Source organism: Oreochromis aureus, linkage group 18, assembly GCF_013358895.1.
Source record: "Oreochromis aureus strain Israel breed Guangdong linkage group 18, ZZ_aureus, whole genome shotgun sequence".
NCBI lineage: Eukaryota > Metazoa > Chordata > Actinopteri > Cichliformes > Cichlidae > Oreochromis > Oreochromis aureus.
This window is the reverse complement of record NC_052959.1, coordinates 15,093,381-15,110,599: the sequence shown is the minus strand read 5'-3', so window position 1 is coordinate 15,110,599 and position 17,219 is coordinate 15,093,381. Positions and strand designations below refer to the sequence as shown.

Below are 17,219 nucleotides of genomic sequence, written 5' to 3'. Positions count from 1 at the left end.
AATAACTCATTTACTTTTATACAGCAGCAATTCATTCTGAAGATAAATTACATTCAGTACATTCAGTATACACTCAGCCGCACTGAGATGCTCTTTTTATGTTGTGACGTGTTCGTTAAATGTAGGAGGCAGGGGAGCTGCATTAACTGGTTTTTAAATGCTTTTCTTTATGCAAGGTTGTAATTAGACACAGTCACATAATTTTTAAGCACATATGATACACATACACATACAACAAAACCTATAAGCAAGATAAAGTTTTAGATACTAATAACGTCACATATTGAGCACCTAACTTGTGCAACAATTTTCACAGAAATGTATCCTCAGATTACCTGACTGAAGTGTGAATATCAGTCTGAGAGTTATAATGATCAGTGTATCTAAGTATCAACATTTCATTGGGATTGAGACAAATAAATGAGATTTAAATCATTTTAATTTATAAAAACTATTAAAAAAAATCATATTCTTCAGGGCTTTCTCCTACTTTGAGTCTTATATTACAACAAAGCTTTAAAATTGGACATATACCTGAGAAGTTATTTTCACTCTTCAATGCTTTTTAATTTTAAAAAAAAAGTACTTAGTGTGTGTATTCATTTACAAATCTGCGTAACACTTTGATTTACTCTGGAGAACATGTGCTTCCTAAGGGGGATTTATATTTCAGGTTGTACACTCAACCAAAACTGCTGCCTGTAGGAAGATAAACAGTTACTATAATCTAAAACACTGTATCATACACTGTAAGACCGAATAGTAATAGTTTGATAAATGAAATGAGTTCCAACTACTTAAAAACCTGTTATAAGTTAATACACCTTTATTGTTTTTTGAGTAGTTTGAACAAGTGTGTTTTTCAAGTTATCAGTACTTGAATATATTGATTAGTTTCTGACATTGCCCTCAAATAATTTGAGTTTTAACACTGACGTCACTTACGTGCCTACGTACGTACGTACGTGCGCCACCTGTTTCTTTATGAAGTGCTGGCAACCATCTTGGATTCCTCGCTTCGAGTGCGAATGCCCGCTTGTTACTCCGAAAGAAACTTGTGGAAAGTTAATATCCGAACAGAAATAAAAACATTTGTGAAGGATTTTTTTTGCTGCATTGCCTTTGACGCTGGATAAAGGAGGACGTGCTGTGGTATGTTACGGACTTTTGAACTGGAACAGCTAACGCTCTGCACTTGGCTACTGCTGCATTTACCGCCTATGCAGCAAATTTGTCTTCAGGAGCGCTTTTGTGGTAAGTTTTATTTTTCTGAAACTGTAGTTCTCCTTTGTAATATGGTTTTTATCATCATAAATGTACAACTGTAGCAGGCATTTAAGAATTACATGCATGAGTCGTTTTATCCATGTCGCCTTGGCCCCAAAGTGTTTTGCATGAATTATGCTAATAAGCTCACATTTAGTATAACACATTATTAGTCCCAGCAGAGGCACTACTCATACTTTTCTTATCTCTTATTATTTTAAAAGGAGTCTTTAGAAGGCGTTTCTGGATTTGCAGATTATAAACTACCTTGTGGTTAAATTGTTGAATCAATATGCACTGCTGCGCTGCTTCACACTTAGCGCATACATGGATATTGACTTTGGCTAACCCATTTGCTAACTGGTGGAACTTGAAACTTACGTTTAGTTCTCTGGAGTTGTACATATTAAAACTGGGGCAGCAAAATTGTAGGCACAGGACACACTTACAAAAGCAGTGATTACTCAATACATAATTAGGCGGTATTACTTGGTTTACCTTGCAAATAAATGTAGAAGCTTCTGAACTGTAAAATTGTTGTGCCTGGTCTATTTTAGGTTAACTTAAGGGTGAATCCATCAATAATATATTTACCAAACAGTTATTTTTTCATTTTATTTTATTCTGATGCCCAGTGTTTATTAGTGAAAGACTTATTTTTTTTTTCTGTCAGGGGCTGGGTCTGTGACCCAGCATTTTGATGTATTTTACTTTCTTATGTTATATTGAAATGAGGTGAAGTTCATGTATTGTTGTTATTATTAGTTAAGGTTTAGTTGAGTTCTGGGCTAGTTATGTTTCATCTGTGTCTCCTTGGTTATGTGTCTTTTCTGTTCTCTGTGTAGTCTGTCTTGTCTTCTGTGTTTTACTGTTATGTCCATGCCAGGGCAGAAGTAAATTTTCAGGGGTGAAGATGCTGTTCACCTTGACCAGCTAAGACTACAGATTGTAGATGAAGTCGAGAAAAGTGAAAAGAATCCTGTCCTGATTACAAAGCTGATGCACACAACTTTGGCCTTGCGATGCAAAGAGATCATCAATGATGACCTACCAGTAGGTCAGATCCGGGATTGCTGGCCTACTCTGAAATTCCAGTCCCAGGTAAGAATGTATATAGATGTATCTAACAAGATGTATTTTATATCAACTTCTGTTATCTGGCCTGTCTGAACAAATTATGCCTTGGAGTGTAAGGATTTTGATGTATTTTGCAAAGATTTGTAGACTAATTGAAACTTGTAAACATAAATTTATCCTGTGTGTTCAGATCTGTGCAGAATTCCACAGGATTACAAACCTCCACCTGAAGAACCACTTTTATGCTGTGTTGGACCAACATGCTCCCCTGCTCCAGAGCTTATTCAGAAGGAAAGCTGTTTGCACAGGGAACGTGTCTGATGTCCTGTCTCAGCTCTTCAGAAGCTAGAATCTCCAGGTTCGTGGGTTTTTGTCTTGTTTTTTTGAGCTTTATTTAATTTGATCAATTTTTCAATTTTAACTACCATTCTTGACTAGGTAAGCCAATAATTTAAAATAAAGATTTTCTTGTGATGTAGGAACAAGCTGATATCCATGCTCAAAAATGACTCCTGCCTATTTGTACGAAACACCTCTACCTTCATCAAAACTTGGATGTAAGTTTTGGACAAAGTTGTGAACAATATCTTAGTAGCATCCTTGTATAGATTTCACCAAACATTGTGACATTTTGACAGTGTGAGAAGCATCTCCATGCTTGGATCTGTCTACAACAGTGTCCATGTCACATAATGGGAAACACTACATGTTTTTAATGTGTGACCTTCTATAATGTTTAGCCCAACCATACATCACTGTACAAATGAAAAAAATATAACTCCCATTGACTTTGTTGTTATTGCTACGAAGAGGTATGACTTTGCTTTACTAAAAAGTACTATTTTGTCAGTTTATTTTTCTCAAATCTTTGGTGTGTTGTGGCTTTTTGTTGTTCAAACAATTGATTTCTGAGCTAGTAATAATCCAGAAATGTGACTTGTATAGATGAAAGTAAGAGAAATAGGAATGCACTAACATGTAGTAATTTTGTTTTCTGTAGATGATGCATACTGATAGACCAGATATTAGTGAAGTGCCACTTGGACTCCTCCTGATCAGAGCCAATTCCAGCGATGCAACATTCTTCTGCCCAGAGAAGACTGATAGTTTTTCGAGGGTAACATGATCATTGATTTCACCACCCTGGCTGATGCATTCTAGTAATATTTGATATTACTGCACCTAATACCGAAAATGTTTGGCCAACATTTTTGACTTTATTCAGAAATTTTGATGGGTCTGGAGGGTGGGAAGTTAAAGCCCAAAGTGCTGAGTCTTAAAAATGATCTTTTGGCAGCAGAATAATGTCCAGGATTCCTACACAGCCCTCAAGTGCCTGTTAAAGCAAGTAATTCAGTTTATCATGTTTCCAAGTCTGGATAAGTTTAAAAATAGAGAGAGAGAGAGAGAGAATAGAATAAAGAAATCTTTGCAGACTCTGTTTCATACTTCATTATTAAAGCCACATCCAAAGTAAAAGGGTGATTTTATTTTATTTTTCCCCATCATCACTTGTGTTTTAGTTGATTGTGTTTTTAGTCAGATAACTGTAAATCCATACAGAAAATGAAGGACAATCTCACTACATTTCTGGCTTCTAGGTGGGATCTTGAATGTCACTTAAGGAACGTTCCTGAACTACTCATAACTGACATAAGGCAGTAAGGAGGTTTATAACACTTTGTTTTATGTTTCTAAAAGTATTTTTCTATTTAAAGTTTTATTGCTCTGTTGTTGAGACTGTGATTGCACTCTACAAATGTGCATTTTGCATAACCACAGTATTGGCATATTAAAAGGTTACCAATTATATTTCAGTGTATTAGCTGCACTATACGGTAATTTACTTTCATTCAGTTTTCCCACTTAATAATGCAGGATTTTCTTTTCCAGAAAAGGTCATACTCATGTGTTAATCAAATCTGAATACTCTTAAAACATGTTGTGAAATTCTTTATTTCTAATATTTAACCTTAAAAACTGGACATTTCTGACATTATTCTATAAAATGTGGTGGATTTATGTCTTTGGGCTTTTTGTCAGAAAAGCTAAATGAGATTAAAGTAACTCAATAAATTTGTAACTTGAATTTATATTTTCTGTCTTGTGTTTTTAGGGCTGTAATTATTTTGGGCACATTTTTATATCAAATTCAAAACTTACAGTAGATTTGGATATTACAAAGTTTGTATTTTAAATTTTTGAGTTGTATTAGCTTAAAATGGTTAACATTTTGAAACTAAATATTAATTCCTAAAAAGTTACTTAGCTAGATTTGTACTTGAAACTCAAAATATGAAGTAGAGGTACTAAACCAAAAAATGTGGATATAACATAAAAACATTTATCAATAGTACTTAAAATATTTATTTAAAACTAATAAATAAAGTGTGTTTATTTAACTTTTATTTTAAGTTTTGTTACTTAAAATATTTTATGTAATCAGTTTCACCAAAGGTTTTGAGTTAACTTAACTTATTGGGTTTTACAGTGTAGTAGACACAGAGGAGTTCTATTTACACTGATGTCCGAATTTTAAGGCAGCATTTTTTTCTCTGGTGTCTTTCATGAAAAAATTTAGGAGGCAGGTAATGTTTTTTTTTTTTTCAGGTCTATCATCAACACTAAATTGAGTTAAATCATACTGCAATTTATATACAACTGTAAATACAATTGTGAAAACTTTGGAAAGAATTATGTAGTATTTGTGTAGCTGATCACCAGTGATTATTCAAATAACATTTAAATTGTTCAGACAAGGTTCGAATTTTCAACACCAAAACTTCCCCCCTCTTTGTTTTTTTAAATTTTCTTTTGATTTCATCCTGATAAAACACCACCAGTTAGCAATCAACATTAATGTTTGGCCAAAATGAAGAACCTTAGAATTACTAAGAACCTTAGACCTAGTTTGGAAATACAAAAATTTATAATACAGTAAATCTCCTTATCCTTACCAGATTGACATTTGAAGAACTCGAGTTAAACTGACATGTTTTTTTTCTTTCTACCTAATTATAACAGTGAATTAAAGAGTAAATGACAGCTTTATAATAATGAGTCACTGATGCTGATGCTATCGAACTTGATAAAAATAGTCTCCGGTGCAACTCCCTCAAATTGGATGTGACAGAAATGAAGTACAAACAATAGCTGCTTTCATTTAAGTAGTATTAGGCATGCTTAGCAACAGCCTGTTCCCTGTACAGGAACCTCTAGACAGGAAGTGGTGAAGGTAGAAATATCCCTCACTGGAAAAGCTTGGAAAACTGACTGGAATATTATGAATTAATTTGATGTCAACTTTAATTATGCGAGCACAATATGTTTACTTTTATGAGGAATATTGAAGGGAAACCTGTTAAAGAGGAAAGCCCAGAATAACATCTCCATCTACTGGTGAAGGATGTATATTTCTGTCAAAGTTCCACCTTATTCATGCTGCTGTTCATGTTGATGGTGGTGTGTGTGCGTTTGTTAAATGTTATTTTGCTTGTTTGTTTATAGGCCTATCTGCGGATATGTGTGCATAAGTGTGTGTGTGTGTGTGTGTGTGTGTTTGCATTTATGTATTTTCCTACTACTCTGTGTGAAAATATAAATAACTACCTTGGCGGTGTGTGCAGTGTAATCTGCTCCCAACAGGCTGGATTCCCACTGTGAGAAAGACAGTATATTGTTCCTGCAGCACTACAGATAACAACTCATTAGCATACTGAATCATTTGGCAGCAAGAGCCACTCTGCCACCCATCTGCACTGAGCTGATAAACACACACACACACACACGCACAGCAGCTCTCTCTCTCACACACACACAGATCCATGCAGTGGGCATAAGCATACACACAACGCTGCTCTCACAAACACAAACACATGAACACACACCCGCAACAATCTTCCTCTCATTCGCTCTCTTTCAATCCCTGTACACTCCCTGTATCCCTCTCATTTGTGAGTCTGTGTCTTTTTGGAGAGTTAGGAACAGTGGAGCAGGTAAATGTTTGGCAGGCACTAACCCAGAGAGCCCCTCCGCGGAGTCCCAGCACAGCCAGAGCACAGCGCAGGAGAGGTCTCCAAACACCTGGATGTCTCTGATGCTCTCTGGAAGCAATTATAGCTTTCAGAAATGTCTAAGTGCTGATTCTGTTGTAGCAGCGGTGGCACAGTCCTCTGTGAAAACTTATGGGATATAGGGAAGCAGTCTAAAAAAAAGTGCTTAAGCTACACCTACAAAGCTAATTTCTTTTTTATTAATGAACACAGGCTGCGGAGCATAACTTCAATAAGTAAAGAATTTATGGGCGGTGGAGTCTTGATCAGTGTGGCTGTTTCACAGTGTGTACAGACATAGCAGCAGACAAACGAATGCAGTGGAGGCTGTCAAAACCACTTTCACAATGGCAGGATATCCTGAAGGTCACCGAGCCATGTTAACCTCCACAGGAAGTTGTCACTTGGTGGGAGGAAGAGAGGATTCCAGCATTCATTGGAGGAGTTTCTCTGAGGAGGGCTGGGTTTAGCTATAAACCGAGCAGATATGGTGGGAAACAGCTGCGAGGAATGTCATTATAGGAATTAATCACTGAGGTTATGCAACTCTTAAATATGGTGTAAAATTTGGAAAATATTTCACATAGTATGAGAAGGGCCACAAGACTACCGTATGAACTAAGCTGACTTGAAATGCACTGCAGTCGACCCACAGCATGTTTGAGTGAGATCAAATATACAAGACTGTTTGTTTTATTCATTTTTTTAATATAAAATTCATCAATTTAACATTGGATATATTTATAGATACAGCTATAATACAACAAATATGTCATTACCAAACGTACAATGTCCCTTTACTGCAATTCATAAAATACCATAGTTACCAAAGGTACCAATATAGGCTACTAGGTCCTGCTGAAAAAGCAACAACAGTGAGCAATACATAAGTGTCTTTGTCAGAAAACTGCTGGTGTTCTTATGATATTAACACTGTGTGGTGATGGTGTGCGTGTGTCTGTTTGCGCATGTGTGCGATCCAGATATTAGTCACGTTGCGGGGCCCTAAATCTGTTTATACACTCAGATTATTGGCATTTCCTTTCCTTAAGAGAACAAAAGGCACGTCTCCATTAAGTGCATCATTAACTTCTAAAATGAAGACAAGTTTCAAAGGAGAGTAAGGGTTAAGGTTGGAGAAGCTGGAACTGCTGTTGAGGTTAGAATTGGCTTGCAGGATGGCTGTCACGATCTGAGACTGCTTCAGTATACGACTGCCGTGCTCAGAAGAATTTGCAATATTATTAGTTTTGCAAGATGTTTAAATCCGACATGACAATAATAGTAATGTCATACTAATTCATCTTTAAATCTGATTATTGTGTTTTTTTGTTTCCTTTTTCTTCAATGAATCGCACTCAAAATGCTAGCGGAGAGAATCTGTAACCACACCTGTACAAAAGTGTACAAAATAAGAACAATTACATAAAGCAGTATCGTATGCGTATCAACAGTAAGCTATCAGTGGTCAATACCAATATTTGGTGACAAAGCCCATCTCCGGGAAATCAGTGTAAGTCATTTTCATATACTCTAAAGTCATGGATGTGCAACTTTGTGCATGTGTGTGTGCGCGTGTGTGTTTTAATGTGTTGTCTGTACATGTAAGTGTAGAATATGGCAATGAAGGGATTTATTTGTGTACCTTACTAAACTACAACTGCTTTACAGTTAAAAAAAAACCCAAACAAGCAAAACAAAACACTGCAACATTCATATAAAAAAGGACTGCATGAGTCATGTCGTGATTTCATGTGACCCACACTTTGTACACTGCATGTCTTGTACCTCCACAGCAATTTCAAATAGATATATTCATTCCAGGCAGTGTGATTGTTTTCTGCTGTCTGCTGACATATTTGGTGACATTTTCTCATCACCAAAGTGTAACAGAAGTCAATTGTACCACAATTGATGTACTTATATGTTCAGTCGCTTGCTTTACTTCTTTTTTCTTTCCTTTTTTTTAGTTCATCTAATTTCTCCTCCTTCTTGTCATCCTGTCTCCCAAAAGACAATTTTGCTAGTAAACCCACTGACAAACACACTATGGTACATCTTAATCCACATGACTTGAATTTGAGTCACTATTATTACATTGTGCAGTGGAAATTTATATGCTATTTACAATGCATACGAATTGCATGGGTACAATTAGGGTCCACTCAGTGTTTTTATGGCCTCAGAATGAGGCAAATTTTCCTTTGTGTCTTTAAATTAAAACACTGAACTTGTCGAGGATAAATCTCCTGGTGTGCTTGTTACTTTCGGCGCCGTGCAAGCAAGGTGGATCAATTCCAGTGGCGTCATATTGTAATTAATAGTTACATCAGTGAAACATTGATCCTCAGAATAAGACGCTTGTCGTTTGATTGACGATTGCCTGATTATTATTAGTTTTTGTTTCTTTGCTCTTTCTTTCATATATTGGGGCGTTTCTTTTGTGTAAGGATATCCAGTCTTTGGAGCTTTCAAAGCACTGAAATCCGCAGGTCTGTCAAAGACATGAGACATGCAGAATTTACAAGTCTTAAATTCAACCAAGCTGTTCAGCGTGGAGACGAGAACACACTCGTCATCCATTTTGGACAGCACTATCTCAATATGCAGAGCTTAATTCTCCTTTCTACACTGATGACTCAAAAATAACAGGGTCTGAGTGTGTCCGCCTTTTTTTTTTTTTTTTTAGTTCCTCCATTTCACTCTCAGGTGCTGTGTTGTTGTTTGTTGGCGTCAGCATCATCGGCGACTGGAGTTATCTAACGGGCGTCCATTGCGCCTCAGATCCCTAGTAGCTAGATGAAGTGGGGGTCCGCGAGATGTTGCTAGAGTCCTTGGAGCTGGAGGCGAGTCCTGGTCCTCCATGAAGCTTTCAGGACTGCCTTCAGCATCGCCATCAGGTAGGCTTCCGCAGCTGGAGCCTGGCGACATTGTCTCCAAAAGATCATCCCTGGCTAAGCCCACTACTGTGTCCTGGTGCGGTCCACCCTGAGGACCCCCCTCATGGGCGGCAACCCCAACCAACAGCCCTGTGTCCCCATCAGTTGTGCTGCCAACATTCCTCCCACCATCCTGATCCTCGAGGAGGTTGGAGAGGAAACTGATGTACTTCATAGCGAGCCGCAGTATCTCGTTTTTGCTCAGCTTCTTGTCGGGAGGGTGGGTGGGAATGAGTTTACGAAGCTCTGCAAATGCCCCATTTACATTCTGCTGCCGCCAACGTTCACGACTGTTTGTGAAGATGCGACGTACAATCTTTGGCTGGCCAGCTAGCAGAATGGAAAGAAGGAGAAAAAGACAAGAAAAGGGGAGAGTAAGGAGACAAGGCACCAACACATTTGCAAAAAAACCAATGAAATGCAGAGCTGAAGCAGAAAATATGATTTGTAAAATGATAAATCAACACAAGCGCAAAAGTAAGAGTGGGAGAAGAAGCAGCGGGAGAGGCAAAACATTTATTTGAGAGAAAGTACAGGATGAAAATAACAAACTTCAACAAATTCTAAAGCAGTAACTTTTAAAATTGTCCTCCGTATATGGCCACAGATATTTTTTAGCTGATGGATCAGATGTGTGCCATATGTGATACAAGTGAAATGGTTGGTGTGGCATGCCAAACTCCTTAAAGGTTGTCAGGGAGCCTGTGTGCTCCCTATTTGACATTCTAGATATTTTTTATTTAGTTAGTCATAGTAAAATGCTTCACTGCAGGTAGTCACATCCTCTCACCCTTCAACAATGGTGTCTTCTAAGCTATTGTTGCCCTTGGAACACACCCAGTCTATCTTAATCCTTCAGCCCACTCTGCAGTAAAACCTTGGCATGGAGGCAGGAGCACCCCCATCCTCCACCCCTGTACGTGGCAGTGAGTGGGCAGCAGTGGAAAGGATGTTTCAAATGAAATAAACCCCAAATCCACCTGAAAAGGGTTTACTTTAATGGCATGCAGGTACATGTATTTGACATTCAGATTAGCATTTATTTAGCCCCGTGAATTATGATGCATTTATTCTTCATGGGTGAAGCCCTTTCTGAATTTTCCTTTGGCAAGGCATCTTCTGCGAGACTCAGATTAGGTACGGTATAGCTCCATGTCAGTGAATGAATGACAATGGTGATGGAGAAGGGACGTTTGGGAGGGGGGGGGACTAAACTGGCAGAAGGAGGACACGGCAGAAGTGCATCTTACCATACTTATAAAGATCTAAAATGCGCCTACCCTCGTCGAGTTCAACCTCATAAGGCGCCGGGCGGCGCTTTACCCTGTTGCTGGGGTACATGCTGTACTGCTCCGACTCTCCTCCGAGACTATGTCAACAGAAAGGAGACAAAAGGTGCACAGGTACATGAGGTCACATGAATTCCACTGTACACAGTTTCCTTCACTGCTTCTAAAAGATCTTAATGCTCTCCACTCATTGCAGCAGGACACACACACACAAGCACACACATTATCTGTCACATATGCACATGCTCAATAATGTAAACATAACGTAACCTCAGTAATACAATAAGCATCTTGTCCCCTGTCCTTTTACAGAAAGGCATAATTGGGTCTAATAACCATCAAACTTTCTATGTGCATTCATGAAACTGTATGTTTTTTGTTTTGATTTTTCCCCCTTCCTTTTCTCACTCAGCCTTTACCTGTTGATGGCGGCGAGAGGCTGTGCCAGGTTGTAGAGCATCGCCCGCGCTGGGACAGGGAACGCGTTTGGGCTCAGTTGGACCATTCGAGCGTCGTCTCGTTGCGGCGGCGGCAGCGGCAGCGGTGGAGGTCTGCGAAGTTCCGTGATCGGCACCAAATGGCTCTCAGTCCTCTGTTGCACCGCTTTTATAGCGTCCCTCCTGGAGAGCTCGATCACCGGCACTTCCCTTTTCAGGTCAAGGGCGTTGTGAGAGGCAGTTTCCTTGGCAACGCCGTTGATGATGATGCTGATGCTGGTCCCGTTGTTCGAGTTCTGCAGAGGAACGTCATCCGTCTCCTCAACCCCCTTGAAGCTCCCTCCCCTCTCCTCCTCCTCCTCCTCCTCCTCTTCTTCCTCCTCCCCCTCCTCTCTCCTCGGCTCCCCGTCCTCCTTGCATCCGTTCTGTCTGGAGATGATGGCGGAGTCCTCCCGTTTATTAGGACCGGACCCTGCATCGGGACTTTCGGGACAAAGCTCCTGTTGCCGCTTTTCCATCATTTTTATGCCGTCACCACTCGCTAGAGTCCACTACGTCCTAAATGAGATTTCCCTCGATTAATCCATAGTTCAGTGCATCGTTTGTGGCAAAACGTCAGATATAACCACGCATTTGCTGTCCACGCAAGCCTAAAGAAAATTAACAATGAAACATCATCACCGAGCTATTATTCTGGCTCTTATCCTTATTCAAAGTACTGTTCTTAAACTGTAAATTATATGAATGCTGTAAAGCTTAAATTAGCAAATTGAATTAGCAGTTAAATTATTTTCCCCCCTCAGGTGATACATTTTATTCGACATTTTCCAAACCGAATAAGAAAAGGCCACCGATTTTCCTGTGATATTGTTCCATGACAAAGAAATAACTCGACACTGTATGACCATCACATTCAAACATCTGCAGTTTTCCAGAATCAAACCATTATTTCTCAAACTATCGAAGGTGAGAGTGTTTTCAAGCTAAATGGAAACACGATGAATTCTTTTCAGGGCTCACTGGACATTTTATGACATTTCCACAGTTGATTATTTTGTCACCATTTAATTTACAGCTGCAGGTGTAACCCCTTATTTTATTTATTTTATTAGGAGTCTTGTCTGCGCCTGTTTGTTTTGTTGTTATTATGAAGCTCTTATCAAACGCTTGCATGGCCTTCACTGGGCTACAGTTAAGGCGTTACGCCTATATCTTACAGGGACGTTAGATGTCCGCGTTAATTATAAGATCGGATATGAAAAGCATCATTTTCGCTGCTGTTAAATGTAAAACTATCGTGGAGGAAAGCTGTGGATGCGAGGGCTAAAAGGAAGGTTGATAATGACCACTATTCGTCGAAGTTAAAAAATTAAGAAAAATAAAAATCCGCCTTTCTGTTTTCCTTCCTCCCTTTGCAAATGAGAAATAATAGTCCAAAAAATGCTCGAACGGGATCGTTTTCGCGCGCAAAGAATTCAGAGCAGGTTGTCTAATTTTTTTTTTTTTGTTTTATCGAGGGTAAGGCCATATAGTGCTGGTGTTAACGCCGAACATCAGGAGTTCCCCCACAATGACCAGTTTCAGGTGTTTCAGACGTAAATCATTTGATAAATTTCCTGGAAATGTTTTTCCTTTTAAACGAACGGCAGACGGAGAATTTAAAAAAAAAAAGAAAACGCACCATAATTTCTGGGAATTCTCCAGCAGGCCTCGCATCCGTTATTTCATGCCGTAGACTCCAACCATCCGATCGGACAATAGCAGAAAATATAGACTAAAAATGTCGCTCATTACATCAATAAAACCAAGACGAACGCGCTCAAATTACCGCGTACAGAGCGAAAAATGCGCTGGTTTAAATGAAGAGGTGTTTTTGGGGGGACTTACCGTTCCAGCCGTGTTGTTGATGTTACTGTGTAAGTGGAGCCATTTTGTGAGTGGGTCATCCATGTCTGAGGTTTTTCTTTTTTTTTCTTCTCTCTACCAGTTGTGGAGTAGTGTGTGTATGTGTGTGCGTGTCTATATGTGTGTATGTGTATGTGTGTAGCTGAGTTATTCCTCGCCGCATCCAGTGCGCTCCCTCAGTATGGGGAGCGGAACACAGGCCGCAATGTGGCCGAGTGAGATAAGCGCGCGGCAGCGGCCTCTTCATTCCCGATAAGCCCCTAAACCCATTATTTATGAAATGATTCATTATTATTTGGCTGTCGTGGGCTATATAGTCTTGTGGAGGGCAAAGCATTAAAAAAAAAGCAAACAGGCACAGCGCAACGGCCTGTAACAACGTGAGGTGGTATAGTGTAGCCTGAGCTACAGTTGAGGTGTTTTAATTTTTATTTATTTATTTTTTTACGCAATAAACAAAAGCTCAGGTTAAGCTTTTGACCTATTTATATTTTCAACAAAGGGTTTTTTCGCTAAGCTCATTTATCCTGCAGTAAGATAACCGATAATAACAGAGGGCCCTCTACCTTTTTTCTTTTTGTATGTTTTATTATTATTATTATTTTTTTTTTTTTGTTCAGTTTATTCTGTCCATTAATCCATATCCATTTCTGCGCCCCGAGGATGAATGCGCCACTGATACAATGGACTGGTAAAAATGAGGGGGTCTAATCATTTTGACACTATTAATTGAATGTGACACTATTTCTTTATCGATAAACACGTTCATAATAAAATGTGCTTTGTGTGTGTGTGTGTGTGTGTGTGTGTGTGTGTGTGTGTGTGTGTGTGTGTGTGTGTGCCATTGGAAATGTTGGGGATGGGGCCGGCGGTTCCCCCGGGTCCCTGGGGAGTCATGGCTCGGGGAGATAAAAGCGGATTGGCTTCTGGTCACATCAGATAAACGAGCAGAGCATCAACGGTGACATGCTATCAGAGTACATTCAGTAGAGTATAAATGGTGGCAGGTACATCCTAATAACGGATTTTTAACACATTTCAAAACACTTTGCGAAAGTAGAAAATAAGCGCATTTAACCAAATGAGCAGGATGATTGAAGACTGCTGAAGATAGATAGATAGATAGATAGATAGATAGATAGATAGATAGATAGATAGATTTTAAAGATCGAACTCCACACTGAGTCACGACCCTATAGCAGGTCTGTTAAAGCAGAAGTCACGACCTTGATCCTACATCCTGTGCGTGATCCGTGCCTGAAACAATTCCCTTTCATGTGATTATTTTCGTAATCTTCCGTTGAAACGTCACTCTTCTGCGTAAAAATGCACCAAACAGTAATTAATTGAGAAACTAAATTCATGCACGTGACTGGAAACTTTAAATAAAACATATAATACGCCATAACAGAGTAAGCATTTCTAAGTGTGCGATTTAGTTGTGGCATGAATGTGAATGATTAATTAATTTGTTAAATTAAAGGATAAACATTTCGACAAATAAATCTCTATATTATTTTATTTAGAAGCAAAACGGCACCCGGTTCATAAAAGAGTACTTGATACAACACAAGCAAAATGAAGAGACCATACAGAGCCCCAGGGAAATATGATGTACTGAAGGAAAAAAAACAAACCCAAAATGAGATAATTATTTGTTTTCTTTCTTTACACACCAGCTCAAGGGTCTATTGATCAAGCATGTGCCACACCCCTACAGATAATCAATTATTTGACCAATAAATAAATAAGCAACAGTACTTAAAAAATATATATCTGTATACAATTTCAAATAAGTGACAAAATACAATTCCAATCACTAACCATTTGAGATCTCATGCTCTGTGTGACATAAAGAGCAAAATGAATCACAAGAAAAATTCACGACAACTAAAAAAGAAGAAGAAAATAAATCATTTTACAAATTGAAATCGTATTAGGTTTGAATTTTTCTTAACTTTCAAATACATTAAACTTTTCTAACTTGCCTACTCTGTGCACGGTTGGATTTGTATGTAATGTGCTTTTGTTTCTATTGCAATCCTTTGTGATGCCACATAATTTAACGTTGATTTGCACTATGAGAAACGAAGCCCTCACCCTGTTTTTCCACCTACGCATTTGCAAGTGTGCTGCACTGACTACAGCACGTCTACCATTTGTTGCAGTCAGTCCGCAGTGTTTGTAGCAGTCAGTTACTCTGCGTGTCTCCAGGAGAAGTGGCTGTGTGCCATGCCTGTCCTGTCAATCAGCGCTGATTGCGTCGAGCGGGCATGATTCGAAGGGAAGCAGTGCTTTCCCTGGTCATGAGGCGCGTCACCTGGTCTAAAGTGAGTCCGGCCACTGCTTCTCCATTCACCTGCAGAATTTCGTCACCGATGCCAAGGAGGCCTACGTACGGGCCTTCTCCGCTGCCATCACCCACTTTTTCAACATATACACCTGCACAAAGGAGAAAAAAGAGAAGAGAAGGAAGATGAATAGAAAGAAATGAGTTAGAAGTAAATGTGTCTTTGGGTTCATAGAATTTCTACTGTATTTATTATTACAAAAATTGAAATTGAAAATTTTAAAACATACCTGTGTCTGGTCGACCTTTGCCCCTTGAAATAACAAAACCATAAGGACCGTTTGGGGGTTTGATGAGCTCCAGGAGGATACTCCCATCGGGGAAAGCCTGAGTGACCCGGCCCACCGGACGTGCGATTCTAGAGGGAAGTACATCTTCAACGCTCAAGGCCCTGTGAAGCTCAAGCTGAGGGCTGTCAGGGCTGAGGAAGCAGAAATTCATTATTTGAATAAGAGTGTGAGAATTTACATAAGTCATCTTCATCACTCAGTTCTTCTGCTTGGTTTTGTTTGCCACAGACACCTACCTGAGTGCCAGGCCGTATGGTATTTGCACCTCCCCAAGTATCGTTGAACGCTCTGTTCTTCTCTCTAAACTCTGCACAGAGGAGGCTTTACGCAGCTGGGCCAGTGGCAGCACCTAGTGGCAAATGAATGGCACTGTAATAAACTGCTTTTATTTCTTTTCACCAAACCAGCTTCCAGAAGCATAATATTTTGCCTTTATTACACCTATAAAAATATGGTCTGTTTGACAGCACACACACACATACAAAAAGGGATGATTCTGAGGTGTGTTATGATTGGCTGGAACAATTAATTCCACTAGTGTATTCCTGAAGCTGCAGAGAAGGCAGTAGACCTGTACAAAGTAGAAACTTTGGCTGGTCTACTGTTGAAATGAACTTTGTACAGGTATGTCAGGAAAATGACATTACTTTTTACCTTCTGCCTGTATGAGGTTAAATTTGTATACATTTATTGTGGCCAATCATGATGTTAAAAACAGATAAAGGAGCGCAGCAGTCCCCAACACAACGAAACATTTACACCTCTTGCTCACCGTATTCAGCGTCTGCAGGGAGGGTGTCCTCTGTATGCGGATAGTGGGCTGCGGTCTCCGTGTGGGGCTTGGTGATGTTGAGCTCGCCCGGGGGGCAGTGGGTATACTGAGCTGTTCCATACTACTGGAGCGACCTCCTTTCACAAGCCTACCGACGCTGTTCAGGCCAATGGAGGAAAAGAAGCGACGTAGGAAGAGCTTTGGCCGCCCATCCAGCTTTCTGTAAAAGGAAAATTGTGATTTTTTTTTAATTAGACCTTAGCACAGACTTTAAATATATTGATCTAGACAGTGTTGCATCACAGTGTGAACTACACACACAATGAGAATTGTTATTATGGACTGAGATTTTTTTTAAGAGCTGTGAAAACAATTTTTTTTATTGTTTTCCTTCTGTAAAGGATCGTAATGACTACAGCTATATACTGTATTACCAAAAGAGGGCAGGATTGCCCTGGTATCGAAAGAAGCTTTCTAACAACAACAACAACAGCCTGTCTGCAGGACAGGGTTTTAATCTACTAACTGCTGCACAACAGTGTTGGTGGGGGCAAGGGATTTATTGTCTAAGCTATGGCAAGAACATTGTTATCTTGGCTTACCTAGACCCATCACAGTTTTCCTCCCACAAGGCCTCAGCTTTCAGATGTTCAGCCCTCAATAGCTCCGCTCTGAGGTCCTCAGCCCGAGACATACCCAGGCCACGTATTGCACGGCACTCTGAACCAGAACCAGAATCCCCACTTAAGCCTACAAAGGAAAAGAGTACATAATTGAATGTCAGTATTATCCTGATCTTTGCAGAAAGTAAACTTCTATCTGCTCTTTTCCACACTACAACA

General features: G+C 39.5%; 2 protein-coding genes and 1 long non-coding RNA gene across 5 annotated transcripts; 1 reads left to right on the top strand and 2 right to left on the bottom strand.

The window, feature by feature from the left end:
• The first annotated feature begins 1,204 nt into the window (after nt 1-1,204).
• Nucleotides 1,205-2,845, top strand: LOC120434573. The gene is made up of 4 exons (XR_005609182.1): nt 1,205-1,254; nt 2,112-2,367; nt 2,534-2,701; nt 2,823-2,845. It is a non-coding gene; the product is annotated as an uncharacterized LOC120434573 (long non-coding RNA).
• A 4,241-nt stretch (nt 2,846-7,086) lies between these two features.
• On the bottom strand, nt 7,087-13,104 carry tal1 (T-cell acute lymphocytic leukemia 1). 3 transcript variants are annotated; one of them, XM_039602869.1, is made up of 4 exons: nt 12,948-13,104; nt 11,043-11,710; nt 10,585-10,703; nt 7,087-9,664 (listed from the first exon to the last, which is right to left on the bottom strand). In XM_039602869.1, the coding sequence occupies exons 2-4, from the start codon at nt 11,579-11,581 to the stop codon at nt 9,135-9,137; spliced, it is 1,188 nt and encodes a 395-aa protein (XP_039458803.1). In that variant the 5' UTR covers nt 11,582-11,710; nt 12,948-13,104; the 3' UTR covers nt 7,087-9,134. The 3 variants fall into 3 exon arrangements, with proteins under 3 accessions (XP_039458803.1, XP_031611752.2, XP_039458804.1); XM_031755892.2 differs by having other exon boundaries at nt 10,615-10,703; XM_039602870.1 differs by having other exon boundaries at nt 11,043-11,618.
• Nucleotides 13,105-14,466: 1,362 nt separating this feature from the next.
• si:ch211-13f8.1 (uncharacterized protein KIAA1614) lies at nt 14,467-17,112 on the bottom strand. Its single transcript, XM_031755889.2, has 5 exons — nt 16,980-17,112; nt 16,378-16,597; nt 15,842-15,954; nt 15,546-15,736; nt 14,467-15,407 (listed from the first exon to the last, which is right to left on the bottom strand). The coding sequence occupies exons 1-5, from the start codon at nt 17,069-17,071 to the stop codon at nt 15,214-15,216; spliced, it is 810 nt and encodes a 269-aa protein (XP_031611749.2). The 5' UTR covers nt 17,072-17,112; the 3' UTR covers nt 14,467-15,213.
• Nucleotides 17,113-17,219: the final 107 nt, after the last annotated feature.